The sequence below is a fragment of the Schistocerca gregaria genome, chromosome 9, assembly GCF_023897955.1.
Source record: "Schistocerca gregaria isolate iqSchGreg1 chromosome 9, iqSchGreg1.2, whole genome shotgun sequence".
Taxonomy (NCBI): Eukaryota; Metazoa; Arthropoda; class Insecta; order Orthoptera; family Acrididae; genus Schistocerca; species Schistocerca gregaria.
Window position 1 is genome coordinate 175,031,937 of NC_064928.1, and position 14,418 is coordinate 175,046,354.

The 14,418-nt window shown below is 42.0% G+C and overlaps 1 protein-coding gene across 4 annotated transcripts in view; it reads left to right on the forward strand.

The window, feature by feature from the left end:
* The window catches only part of LOC126291565 (nuclear RNA export factor 1-like), a 199,749-nt gene that overhangs the window by 13,279 nt on the left and 172,052 nt on the right, over positions 1–14,418 (forward strand). For 3 of the 4 annotated variants that reach the window (XM_049985085.1, XM_049985086.1, XM_049985087.1), the window contains exon 3: positions 2,800–2,949. The exons of the other annotated variant lie outside the window; for it this stretch is intronic. In XM_049985085.1, the coding sequence (XP_049841042.1) occupies positions 2,800–2,949 (150 nt within the window). The remainder of the gene's footprint in view (positions 1–2,799; positions 2,950–14,418) is intronic. 4 annotated transcript variants of the gene reach the window in all.

The window sequence follows — 14,418 nt, forward strand, 5'->3', positions numbered from 1 at the left end:
GTCTACTATTGGCTCCTGTCATTGCTCTGATTTTTTGAAGATTCAAAGGAGGTTTGTCTTTTCAGCACCCCAAAATATTATTCCATGTCTTATAAGTGGTATACAGTTTTCTTCACTGTTAAATCCGTTACTTTGTGTAGTACCCTCATTGCATAAACTAAACTATTTAATCTCTTCAGTAAACTGTCCACATGGTCGGTCCATTGCAAGTTTTTATTTAAAGTTATCCCAAGAAATTTTACAGAATCAACTGTGGTCAGTTCTTTACCGGAATATTCTATTTGTGACATACATTCAGGCTTCGATGAGCTTGCCTGAATCACAGCTAACCTATCTCCTGATCTCCTGTAGCATTTCCCCTCACACTTCCAATCCTCCTACCAACCCCAAGAGCCAGTCACAAAAGTGTATCCCCTTTATCACCCAATACCACACTGGACGGGAACAACTGAACCACATTACCTTTGATTACCCATCATTATGGTCTGAAATGAGGTACATCCTACCCAAGAAACTTCCCACCTCTTCTAAAGTGGTGTTCCATGACTCACCCAACCTCCACAACATCCTATTCCATCTCTGCGCCATTCCCAGTCCCAAATCCTTGTCACAAGGATCATATCACTATGGAAGACCTAGGAAAACCTGCCCAATCCACCTATCCAGCACTTATTATGTCAGTCCTGTCACAGGTTTATCCTACACCATTGGGTGTCGGGGCACCTGTGAAAGCAGCCATGTCATTTACCACCTCTGCTGCAATCATTGCACAGCTTTTTGTATTAGTATGACCACCTACCAGCTGTCCGCCAAGATGAACAGCTACCGCCATGCTGTGGCCGAGAGCAGAGTAGACCACTGTGTGGCACAACATGCAGCTGAAGACAACACACTTTGTTTCAATAGCTGCTTCACTACCTGAGCCATATGGAGTCTTCCCCCCACCATCAGCTTTTCTGAACTGCACAGGTGGCAGTTATCCTTACACACATTATCCCCCCTGAGGCACAACTAGACAAGTAGAAAGGCTGGATGCTGTGCAAAATTTAACTGGATGAAATTTACAAGAATAATTAACATTTGATAAACAGTGTTGCCTTAGGTAAACATGATCCAGAACAACATACTATCAAGGAAGGACTAAGTGCATAAAAAACTGTTAATCGACACAGTAACAGACCAGATATAAGAACATGAAACAGTACAATATATAACTTATGGAACCTGGAAACTAAAGTTTTAGTTATTACATGAAATATTAAAGGCCCAGGGCCAGTTTCAAACCACAAAGAAGAAAAACTCAACTTTGGCCATTGTTTCATGGACTAGTTGCAACAGGGTGTTTCACCCAGTGTGTTGGCATCCCTTGTGGATTGCAGGTGTGCAGTCTGCGTAGCATGACCCTCTCAGTGACCAAAGCTCATACAGTTAACGCAAACGAGGTAGCCGTACACGAGCGAGGGAATACAACTGGGGTAGGAGGCAGACTGAGGATACAAAAACTAATTAGTTGAAGTACACAGAAAAACTCACGCTAACTGCACAGAGGGTAGGCAAAATTAGAACTACAGTAAAAATATTAAATTTTCATTAGCAAAACATAGCACTAAGCCACTATGCTTGGGACTGACACATTTAAATAATCACCTGAAATACTTGGAATTTACTATCTTGAAACCTCAGTATCATGAATGAGCTCACAAAAACGAGAGAATGCAATTACTCTGCTAAGCAGACAGCACAATAGATTTTCAGAAATCTTAAACATATAATTTGCAATAAGATCTTAACTAGGTTTCAATTTTACATCACCAAGATGTACAATGCCATGCAGCATGCTACACGTAAAAATCCAAAACTTAAAACAAGGCAAATTAAGCTTCAGTAGCTTACAGTTTATCACAGTTCCAGCAGTGAGCCTACAAGTAAATAACAGATCAGATACACCCAGGAGAACAACCTTCCAGTGACGGAACTGTTGTTTAAAGTTAACAGTCCACATGAGCAATAGTGGAACTTATCAGGTTTTCCATCAGTATCAGTACAAATAAGTATATGAATTTAAAACAAATCACTCACACACAAGCTTAACTGTGCCAGATTGCACATAGCCGGAGCCAATGTATGTGAAGACAGTCTTTTAAAATACAGTCTCAAGCTAGCTCCCAACCATGCTGCCTATACACATTCAGCAGGAAGCAATAACAATGCTCGGATCCATAGTTCGTATCAGTAATTGCTTCACTTCCAGGAGATCGGCTTTGTTCTCTGTAAATATGGTGTTAATGGACAAAATAAGTTTTGCCTACTGGCCAACATGCGACTAAAATGGGGCACAACCGTAATGCTGAGAGGCCCCACAGCCCTCTGGGCTACCATCTGTGTGCACTTCCTTGTAAGTCTTCTAGCCAAGTTTTATGGACTCATCTCACTGCCCAATGCCGAATCCCCCTCGCCTTGAGCTCCGGAGTGCTACATAACCACACTGCGTGACACCAAACTAGAGATACGCAAGCAGCTATGGAAAACTTGAGACGAGCTGTCATGTGTCCTGACAAAAATGTCAGTTTCTTTTTCTTCCTTTCTTTTTCTTTTCTTCCTTTCTTTTTCTTTTCTTCCTTTTCTTTCCTTTTTTTTTTAAAAAATATTTTTTTCTGATATCTAAGAATGCTAGGAAGTTGCAAAATAGGTTTTCTTAATCCTGATCCAGTCATTACTAAACAGAGTTTTGTCATTATCAGCCCAATTGCACCTTTCCTTAGCCACTGAAAGTATTAATTAGTCCTTCATTCTTGGCAGCGTGCCAGGAGACCCACAGTCAGCACCATTTCCAGAGCAAGGCACGATACATCCCCCACGTGTGCGCAGGTCAAGAGGATGTAAAAGTCGTCAGAAGCTAAAAGCAAGAAAGTTGCAAGAACACCTACTTAAGGAGGAAATGTATCAAAGGTAAGGGGATTCTCCTACTTCTCACATTCCACTCGTCTGCCTGTGAGAAGAAGCCTTTATCTCGGCCTGTGGTGGCAAACGCACACTGTAGTCACGGTGTCATTTCATCCAAGTAGCATTATAAAGAAATGACTGCTACCGAGCAAATGTCTGCCTTAATGCATGTTGTGTGCAACACAGTTGCCGCCTGCTCGTCACACTTGTGTTTGGCAACAGAGTTCTTGCCGCTACTTTGCTACAGTATTGTAGGGTCTCGGAGGTCTGCGATCAGGTGCTGAAATAAAGATACTGTTTGCCTGGAGGCTTTCAAATTCTGCCAGCTGAGGACTGGAGCTGAGGTTGTTTGAGCTAGAAATTTTGGAAGTATAATTTGTCAAATAATAAGTGAAAGTTACATAGATATCACACCATTTTATCTGAATTTAATTTCTCATCATGAGTCACCTTAAATGAAATACTGTATCTTGTTTTGAAAAACTAGCAGCTGATTTTGGTGGCAAAGATAGTAGAGACATTGATACAGCAGAACCGGTAAACAAAATAGCTGCTTCCTATGTCTGGATGAAAATGCTGATAAGAGCATTGGCAGTGCTTTCCATTTGGATATTTGGAAGGTTTTTCAAAGAATAGCTTTAGAGGTGTTTGTCCAAACATGAAAATAGCTCTGAGGATATTTATGACAGTTTTAGCGACTTATAACAGGATGGTGGTGGCGTGGCTGTATTACAGTGATACTGCCACCACTCTAAGTTCCATCAACTAGGAAACAAATGTAATACAGTGATAGTTAATTGAAGGAAATGGATCATATCAGGTATTATGAAAGATAGTTATTGTTAGTGGAATGTGAACAGTATGATTTATTGTTGTAAGTACGATTCAGAGCAAACACCTCTGAATATGCACACGTAATTAATATTCCGCGAGCTTCTATACCTTGTTGATTTTTCACACTGGAACTCTCAAACGAATTAACACTGTGCAAATAATTCTATTACTAACGGATTATTTCAACAAAACAGTGCCGACCTGCTCATATTCTCAACCCGACTGCGCAGTTCACGTGACATAGTACTGCTTACTGACTGTAGACTGCTGAATGCCACCTAGCACTGGCACCCGGCACAACAACAGTCAGACTTTATTTTAAAACATTATCATCTGGTAGCAATTACTTTCAAATTCTACCTTGACAAAACCAGAGGTACCTGCCGTACAGTCACTGCGATTAAGCAGTTCGCCAGTTTGACTTTCAAATCTTAGAAATAATAGCAAATAACTCAACATGTTATGATATAGGATCCTTACAGGCTGCAACGCCTTGCCATTGCAGTTTCAGAATATTGAAGATGATAAAAACTGTTTACTATAGATAGAATGTGAAACGATTGCTAAACTGTATCTCGATGACATAATCAGTAAGTTTGCTGCATTCTGAATGAGGAGATGCAAAATAAAATAATAAAATCACAATTTCTGGAAAGGGATATTTCCCTATTCTTTATAGTGCTTTTTCTTTTATTTTGTATTAGTAATTTATGCACTGAGATGTTTCCTGCTGCATTTGGACGGCCTGAGGGGCTTCGTGTACTGATTCTGATGCTAATGTGTACGGATTCAGAAATTACTTGGTTATCAGGATTACATCTCCCTTCTAGATATCTTCTTTCTTCCTTTCATCTCCTGTGCAGTTTGGCCTGTTCTGGGAGTGGAATTTTTATTATCTGTTTCCAGTAAATTATAATGAATAACAGAAGCCACTCTTTGAAGATGTACATATGTTGTTCCAGCAAATAGTCTCAGAACATCCAGTACAATAACTGTCTGCCATTATGATTAGTAATTGCATCTAGTGTTACAAATCAACAGACAGTTAGACACAGCTCTTTTTCAGGCTTCAGAGTAGACCAATTTTCTTCTCTCCCTTTCGTGACATAGCCTGCTGTCGTTGAGTACGGCACATCTCCAACATGGGGGTGCAGCTGCACCGAGTAACGGTGAAACTAGCAGCTGCTGCTGAATGTGACCAAACTGCAGCCTCGCCGTGTCTCCCAGAAACTCTGCATCTGCACACACTCTTACTTGTACAGATAGTATGAAATCTCTAGACAGTATATATGGCCAGACTTACTAAACCACCTAATAAAAATTAATTGCACATTTGGCGATCATTATTCATCGGTACTATGAACACTGTGCAACACATCACTTCACAGAAGTGGTATGTTTCATCCCAGGAACAAATTAAAATCTATTGTTTCTATACATCATACTAAAACCAATGTGTAGTAGATGCCATCAAGAATTCAATATAATATTGTTTTACTTTAAACTTTTTTAGTCAGTTTATAATTTTACTGGAATGATACATTTAATTTGTTGTATACAGTATTTTTATCAGTCTGGTTCATTTAAGCAATATTTTTCAGTAATGCTTCATTTTTGTTAAATTGACTTACAAAAGTGTATGATTATCTGAATCTTTATATAAGAAGTGTCGAAAGACTTTTTATGAGGAGGTTTTCGGGGGACGGGAGTGAGAGGGGTGCAGCTTTGGCAGGATCAGCCCAGTACAGTTGTCCGACAGTAATGAGTTTTCTGCATCCGGCGGAGGCACAAGTGGATACTTCATAGTTTTACAGGCAATTCTTTAAATATTAATGGTGACTCTCCTGTTGTCATTGGCAATTTGGAAGAGTCTGCATGCAATTTTCGGGCTGAACGTACTCTTTCATTCACATCTTCCTTGTGGAGGAAGATGATAGATTTTCCCATTATTTAATACCTGATTTTCACACCTTATGGATATTTGTAACCTTTCACCTGCTCCTCTCTCTCTCTCTCTCTCTCTCTCTCTCAGAACCGCATTTTTCTTGTCCTCTCTCTCTCTCTCTCAGAACCGCATTTTTCTTGTCCTCTCTCTCTCTCTCTCTCTCTCTCTCTCTCTCTCTCTCTCTCTCTCTCTCTCTCTCAGAATAGCATTTTTCTTGTAATAGGACATGTGTAAAGGCAAGTTTTCTATGTCACTTTCTCGGAAATGGAAATAGAACAGCCCCTAAAATGTAAATATATAAATGATTACTTGTGTAACACACCTAGATCACGTTTTAATGAAAGACAAATGTGTAAGAAGTTAATAATAACACAGCAAAGAACCCATCACAAACAACTGAATTAGTCAGGCAGTGTTGCCACCCAGTTTCAGAGTAAAAGCAATAAATTCATCGAAGCAATGAAGTTCAAATATTTTATAAAAAGTTTAGAGGCCAGAAACTATATAATAACATATGGCTGTAATCTTTTGGAGCAGAGGAAAGTAGTAATTCTCAAAATTTTTATTTAGACTCTAAACACATTCATACCTCTGTAAGTCTAGTGTCATCAATGTAAAAATATATGGTGTAAATAAAATAGAAAGAAAATTCCACAAGGGAAAAATATATTAAAAACAAAGATTCCAAGACTTACCAAGTGGGAAAGCGTCGGTAGACAGGCACAATAAAATAACACACAAACACACACACACAAAATTTCAAGCTTTCGCAACCGGCAACCGGCGGTTGCTTCGTCAGGAAAGAGGGAAGGAAAAGGAAAGATGAAAGGCTGTGGGTTTTAAGGGAGAGGGTAAGGAGTCATTGCAATCCCGGGAGCGGAAAGACTTACCGTAGGGGGGGGGGGAAGCATAGGTGTATACTCGCGCGCACACTCACACACACATACACACACACACACACACACATATCCATCCATACATATACAGACACAAGCAGACATATTTAAAGGCAAAGAGTTTGGGCAGAGATGTCAGTCGAGGCGGAAGTGCAGAGGCAAAGATGATGTTGAATGACAGGTGAGGTATGAGTGGCGGCAAATTGAAATTAGCGGAGATTGAAGCTTGGTGCATAACGAGAAGAGAAGATATATTGAAGGGCAAGTTCCCATCTCCGGAGTTCGGATAGGTTGGTGTTGGTGGGAAGTATCCAGATAACCCGGACAGTGTAACACTGTGCCAAGATGTGCCGGCCGTGCACCAAGGCATGTTTAGCCACAGGGTGATCCTCATTACCAACAAACACTGTCTACCCGTGTCCATTCATGTGAATAGACAGTTTGTTGCTGGTCATTTCCACATAGAAAGCATCACAGTGTAGGCAGGTCAGTTGGTAAATCACGTGGGTGCTTTCACATGTGGCTCTACCTTTGATCGTGTACACCTTCCGGGTTACAGGACTGGAGTGGGTGGTGGTGGGAGGGTGCATAGGACAGGTTTTACACTGGGGGCGGTTACAAGGGTAGGAGCCAGAGGGTAGGGAAGGTGGTTTGGGGATTTCATAGGGATGAACCAAGAGGTAACGAAGGTTAGGTGGACAGCGGAAAGACACTCTTGGCGGAGTGGGGAGGATTTCATGAAGGATGGATCTCATTTCGGGGCAGGATTTTAGGAAGTCGTATGCCTGCTGGAGAGCCACATTCAGAGTCTGATCCAGTCCCGCGAAGTATCCTGTCACAAGTGGGGCACTTTTGGGGTTCTTCTGTGAGAGGTTCTGGGTTTGAGGGGATGAGGAAGTGCCTCTGGTTATTTACTTCTGTACAAGGTCGGGAGGGTAGTTGCGGGATGTGAAAGCTGTTTTCAGGTTGTTGGTGTAATGGTTCAGGGATTCAGGACTGGAGCAGATTAGTTTGCCATGAAGGCCTAGGCTGTAGGGAAGGGACCGTACATTTTATCCTGCCTAATTATACTCAATAAGACGTAATTTACTTCCAAACCATAACCTAAAAACTTTTAACGCTTTCAACATTACCGCTGCTATAAAATCCACTGTTCCAAGTTTATAAACATTTCGTTTAAACTCGTGAATACTATTTCACAGCTTCAGTTCCTTTCACCCATTAACCAACCATCTCAGCTGTTTCCAACAACTTTCGTTTTATTTCCATTCCCGTTTTTCCCATATAACCGATTATTTTTTAGCAGCTTCCCACAGGTTTAAACGTTATAATTTCTTCATCAAGCAATTGTTAGCCTCATTTTCATATTATACCAGTTCCAATCTGCACAATCCATAGCCCTCACCCACCTAATCCTTCACCTATACATCGACTCGGCCAATTAACGCACGCGTCAACTCCTATCCCAAATCAAAGTCCTCAATCTTTCCTCTCCCACATCGACACCGACTGTTCATAGCATCCTCCCACAGGCCAACCGCAAATTAGAACAGCATGCAACCCTCCACCTCAAAAAACTATCCAATCTCCTGGTTTCCCACCTCCGGAAAGGCAACTCACTCACCCTCCACAACCTTTCCAACAAACCTCAACCGCCTCTCATTGCACACAGACCCAGTCTCTCCCATCTACTCAATCTCCCACTTCCAGCTCCACTCCCCCCAACACCTCAAAATTCTAGTCAACACAATCTGGAACCACAACACCCCAATTCAGTAGTTAACCTTTCCTCCAAACCTCTCTCCCAATCCAAAACCTCTGTCCTATCCAAAGGCCTCACCTTCAGCCCCACTCCCAGATTCAACCAAACTGCCCTTGTCAAAGATTTACTATCCTACACTCGTAGTCTCTGCTGGAAATATCACTTTGCCACGAAGAAAAATAATCCTGATCCCACTCCTAATGATCCAACTCCCCAAGACACTATCCAAATTGAACCCTGCCTGGAACAGTTCTGTCCTCCATCACAGCAGGACCCACCTCGTCTTCCTCAAAATCACCCTCTCCAAACCTTCCAGGAATTTTTCACTTCCAGTCTTGCCTCTCAATCTTTCTTGAAAAACCTTAATCCTTCTCCCAACATCACCACAGCCGAAGCCCAGGCTATCCGTGATCTGAAAGCTGACCGATCCATCATCATTCTTCCGGCTGACAAGGGTTCCACGACCGTGGTACTTGATCGTCGGGAGTATGTGGCTGAGGGACTGCGTCAGCTTTCAGTCAACTCTACATACAAAGTTTGCCAAGGTAATCCCATTCCTGATGTCCAGGTGGAGCTTCAAGGAATCCTCAGAACCTTAGGCCCCCTACAAAACTTTTCACCTGACTCCATCAAACTCGTGACCCCACCGACACCTCGCTCTCCTACCTTCTACCTACTTCCTAAAATTCACAAACCCAAACATCCCGGCCACCCCATTGTAGCTGGTTACCAAGCCCCCACAGAAGGTATCTCTGCCTACGTAGATCAACACCTTCAACCCATTACATGCAGTCTCCCATCCTTCAACAAAGATACCAACCACTTTCTCGAATGCCTGGAATCCTTACCCAGTCTGTTACCCCCGGAAACCATCCTTGTAACCATTGATGCTACTTCCCTGTACACAAATATCCCGCACGTGTAGGGCCTCGCTGCAATGGAGCACTTCCTTTCACTCCGATCGCCTGCCACCCTACCTAAAACCTCTTTCCGCATCACCTTAGCCAGCTTCATCCTGACCCACAACTTTTTCACTTTTGAAGGCCAGACATACCAACAATTAAAGGGAACAGCCATGGGTACCATGATGGACACCTTGTATGCCAACCTATTTATGGGTCGCTTAGAGGAAGCCTTCTTGGTTACCCAAGCCTGCCAACCCAAAGTTTGGTACAGATTTATTGATGACATCTTCATGATCTGGACTCACAGTGAAGAACAACTCCAGAATTTCCTCTCCAACCTCAACTCCTTTGGTTCCATCAGATTCACCTGGTCCTACTCCAAATCCCATGCCACTTTCCTTCACGTTGACATCCATCTGTCCAGTGGCCAGCTTCACACATCCGTCCACATCAAACACACCAACAAGCAACAGTACCTCCATTATGACAGCTGCCACCCATTCTATATCAAACAGTCCCTTCCTTACAGCCTAGGCCTTCGTGGCAAACTAATCTGCTCCAGTCCTGAATCCCTGAACCATTACACCAACAACCTGAAAACAGCTTTCGCATCCCGCAACTACCCTCCCGACCTGGTACAGAAGCAAATAACCAGAGCCACTTCCTCATCCCCTCAAACCCAGAACCTCTCACAGAAGAACCCCAAAAGTGCCCCACTTGTGACAGGATACTTCGTGGGACTGGATCAGACTCTGAATGTGGCTCTCCAGCAGGCATACGACTTCCTAAAATCCTACCCCGAAATGAGATCCATCCTTCATGAAATCCTCCCCACTCCGCCAAGAGAGTCTTTCCGCCGTCCACCTAACCTTCGTTACCTCTTGGTTCATCCCTATGAAATCCCCAAACCACCTTCCCTACCCTCTGGCTCCTACCCTTGTAACCACCCCCGGTGTAAAACCTGTCCTATGCACCCTCCCACCACCACCTACTCCAGTCCTGTAACCCGGAAGTTGTACACGATCAAAGGCAGAGCCACATGTGAAAGGAGCCACGTGATTTACCAACTGACCTGCCTACACTGTGACGCTTTTTTTGTGGGAATGACCAGCAACAAACTGTCCATTCGCATGAATGGACACAGGCAGACAGTGTTTGTTGGTAATGAGGATCACCCTGTGGCTAAACATGCCTTGGTGCACGGCGAGCACATCTTGGCACAGTGTTACACCGTCCGGGTTATCTGGATACTTCCCACCAACACCAACCTATCCGAACTCCGGAGATGGGAGCTTGCCCTTTCAATATATCTTCTCTTCTCGTTATCCACCAGGTCTCAATCTCCGCTAATTTCAAGTTGCCGCCACTCATATCTCACCTGTCATTCAACATCATCTTTGCCTCTGCACTTCCGCCTCGACTGACATCTCTGCGCAAACTCTTTGCCTTTAAATATATCTGCTTGTGTCTGTATATGTCTGGATGATTGTGTGTGTGTGTGTGTGTGTGTGTGTGTGTGTGTGTGTGTGTGTGTGTGTGTGTGTGTGTGGGTGGGTGTGTGCGTGCGAGTATACACCTATCCTTTTTTGCCCCTAAGGTAAGTCTTTCCGCTCCCGGGATTGCAATGACTCCCTACCCTCTCCCTTAAAACCCACATCCTTTCATCTTTCCTTTTCCTTCCCCTTTTTCCTGACGAAGCAACCGCCGGTTGCGAAAGCTCGAAATTTTGTATGTGTGTTATTTTATTGTGTCTGTCTACCGGTGCTTTCCTGCTTGGTAAGTCTTGGAATCTTTGTTTTTAAAAATATATGGTAATAAATACTAGTTTTTCATTTTGTTTTGTATTTTCTCAGTCGATAAGTCTTAACTTATATTTTACAATTTGCTAAATTTCATATTTCTCTCTCTCTCTCTCTCTCTCTCTCTCTCTCTCTCTCTCTCTCTCTCTCGCAATCTTCTTCTTCTTCGTGCAGGAGCTTTTGTTATCACGAAGGTTCTGTTGGAATATTGGTTTTTGTGTTGATGATGATTTTGTGTTGGTAGTGACATTATCCATTTTGAGTTGTTTCTTGTATTTCCATTGTAGGACTATTGATGACGTCAGTGCACTGTTGGTGCTATATTGCAATTTTTACTAATTCCTTATGTTATGTTCCTAATAAAAGTAGGTCTGCTGTGTTAGTCTGGTATGGTATTCCAACCAACAATGCGTATTGTGGACAATTATGGTACATGAAGAATAATTGCTATTTACAGTGCTAACAGAACAAGTTTGTTATGCAGTGGAACTATAAGGTTGGTGCAGCATTCATGTGATCCAGTCACTGCTCGGAATATTCATTTGTTTGACCCATGGGAGTGTGTCACAAAATTGTTGAAAAACTGGACTGGCAGACACTTGAAGAGAGACTAAACTAGCCTGAGAAAGTCAACTTACAAAGTCACAAGAACTCGCTTTAAATGATGGATTAGGAATATACTGTGACCCCTTATAAACTGCCCACATATCGATTGTGGGGATAAGATTAGATTAATTACAGCACGCACAGAGGGGTTTAAGCAATCATGCTTCCCGCACTCGGTGTGTGACTGGAACAGGAAAAAGCCCTAACAACTGGTACAGTGGAGCATAACCTCTGCTGTGCACTTCACAGTGGCTCACAGACTGTAGATGTGGATGTAGATTGATTATTCCTTGTGTATGCTGTGACTGTGTATCACTGTTCAGTCTGAGGCAGTGTTGTCTATCACATAAACTTACCCATCGCTGAATTTGTAAAGAGCACCTGAACATTGTATCTGGTCAGTGTAGGATGTCACATGAAATTCTCCAAGGGACACCCTTTGTGTGTATTAATTCCATCAGCATGACAGGAACATTATTGTAAATATTTTTCGTATCCTAGGAAATATATTTGAAGTTTCCTAGGAGACACATCCATGATATTCTAATCCTTAGCAGTAACTGAGAGATCTTTAAGTGTACTGCTGAGAGCTTAAAGGCCCCTCAATTCTTCAACAATTCTTTTTTTTGTGTCCAGCATTTCATTATGGTAACCAAACCATGCTATGTGATATAAAAACTATCAAATGTTCCTCAGTCCTGTATAGTTAACAGGTTGGTGGACTCGGGTAGCATTTCTTCTTTCTCTTGTAGTAGTTACTATTTTAGGCTGAATTATAATACTTATATATCCTGATTTCCATTGTCAGCAAAGAGATTTTGAGCTTCGCGGATACACGGTGGAAGATCCTTTATATATAACGGTTGTTGTTATTGTTGTGGTCTTCAGTCCTGAGACTGGTTTGATGCAGCTCTCCATGCTACTCTATCCTGTGCAAGCTTCTTCATCTCCCAGTACTTGCTGCAACCTACATCCTTCTGAATCTGCTTAGTGTATTCATCTCTTGGTCTCCCTCTATGATTTTTACCCTCCACGCTGCCCTCCAATTCTAAATTTGTGATCCCTTGATGCCTCAAAACATGTCCTACCAACCGGTCCCTTCTTTTTGTCAAGTTGTGCCACAAACTCCTCTTCTCCCCAATTCTATTCAGTACCTCCTCATTAGTTATGTGATCTACCCATCTAATCTTCAGCATTCTTCTGTAGCACTACATTTCGAAAGCTTCTATTCTCTTCTTGTCCAAACTAGTTATTGTCCATGTTTCACTTCCATACATGGCTACACTCCATACAAATACTTTCAGAAATGACTTCCTGACCATTAAATCTATACTCGATGTTAACAAATTTCTCTTCTTCTGAAATGCTTTCCTTGCGATTGCCAGTCTACATTTTATATCCTCTCTACTTCGACCATCATCACTTATTTTACTCCCTAAATAGCAAAACTCCTTTACTACTTTAAGTGTCTCATTTCCTAATCTAATTCTCTCAGCATCACTCGATTTAATTTGACTAAATTCCATTATCCTCGTTTTGCTTTTGTTGATGTTCATCTTATATCCTCCTTTTAAGACACTGTCCATTCCGTTCAACTGCTCTTCCAAGTCCTTTGCTGTCTCTGACAGAATTACAATGTCATCGGTGAACCTCAAAGTTTTTATTTCTTCTCTGTGAATTTTAATACCTACTCCAAATTTTTCTTTTGTTTCCTTTACTGCTTGCTCAATATACAGATTGAATAACATCGGGGAGAGCCTACAACCCTGTCTCACTCCCTTCCCAACCACTGCTTCCCTTATGTGTCCCTCGACTCTTATAACTGCCATCTGGTTTCTGTACATATTGTAAATAGCCTTACGCTCCCTGTATTTTACCCCTGCTACCTTTAGAATTTGAAAGAGAGTATTCCAGTCAACATTGTCAAAAGCTTTCTCTAAGTCTACAAATGCTAGAAACGTAGGTTTGCCTTTTCTTAATCTTTCTTCTAAGATAAGTCGTAAGGTTAGTATTGCCTCACGTGTTCCAACATTTCTGCGGAATCAGAACTGATCTTCCGCAAGGTCCGCTTCTACCAGTTTTTCCATTCGTCTGTAAAGAATTCGTTTTAGTATTTTGCAGCTGTGACTTATTAAACTGATAGTTCGGTAATTTTCACATCTGTCAATTTGGGATTAGAATTATTATATTCTTCTTGAAGTCTGAGGGTATTTCGCCTGTCTCATAAATCTTGCTCACCAGATGGTAGAGTTTTGTCATGACTGGCTCTCCCAAGGCCGTCAATAGCTCTAATGGAATGTTGTCTACTCCCGGGGCCTTGTTTTGACTCAGGTCTTTCAGTGCTCTGTCAAACTCTTCCCGCAGTATTGTATCTCCCATTTCATCTTCATCTGCATCCTCTTCCATTTCCAGTACATCGCCCTTGTATAAACCTTCTATATACTCCTTCCACCTTTCCGCCTTCCCTTCTTTGGTTAGAACTGGGTTTCCATCTGAGCTCTTGATATTCATACACGTGGTTCTCTTCTCTCCAAAGGTCTCTTTAATTTTCCTGTAGGCAGTATCTATCTTACCCCTAGTGAGATAAGCCTCTACATCCTTACATTTGTCCTCTAGCCATCCCTGCTTAGCCATTTTGCACTTCCTGTCAATCTCATTTTTGAGACGTTTGTATTCCTTTTTGCCTGCTTCATTTACTGCATTTTTATATTTTCTCCTTTCATCAATT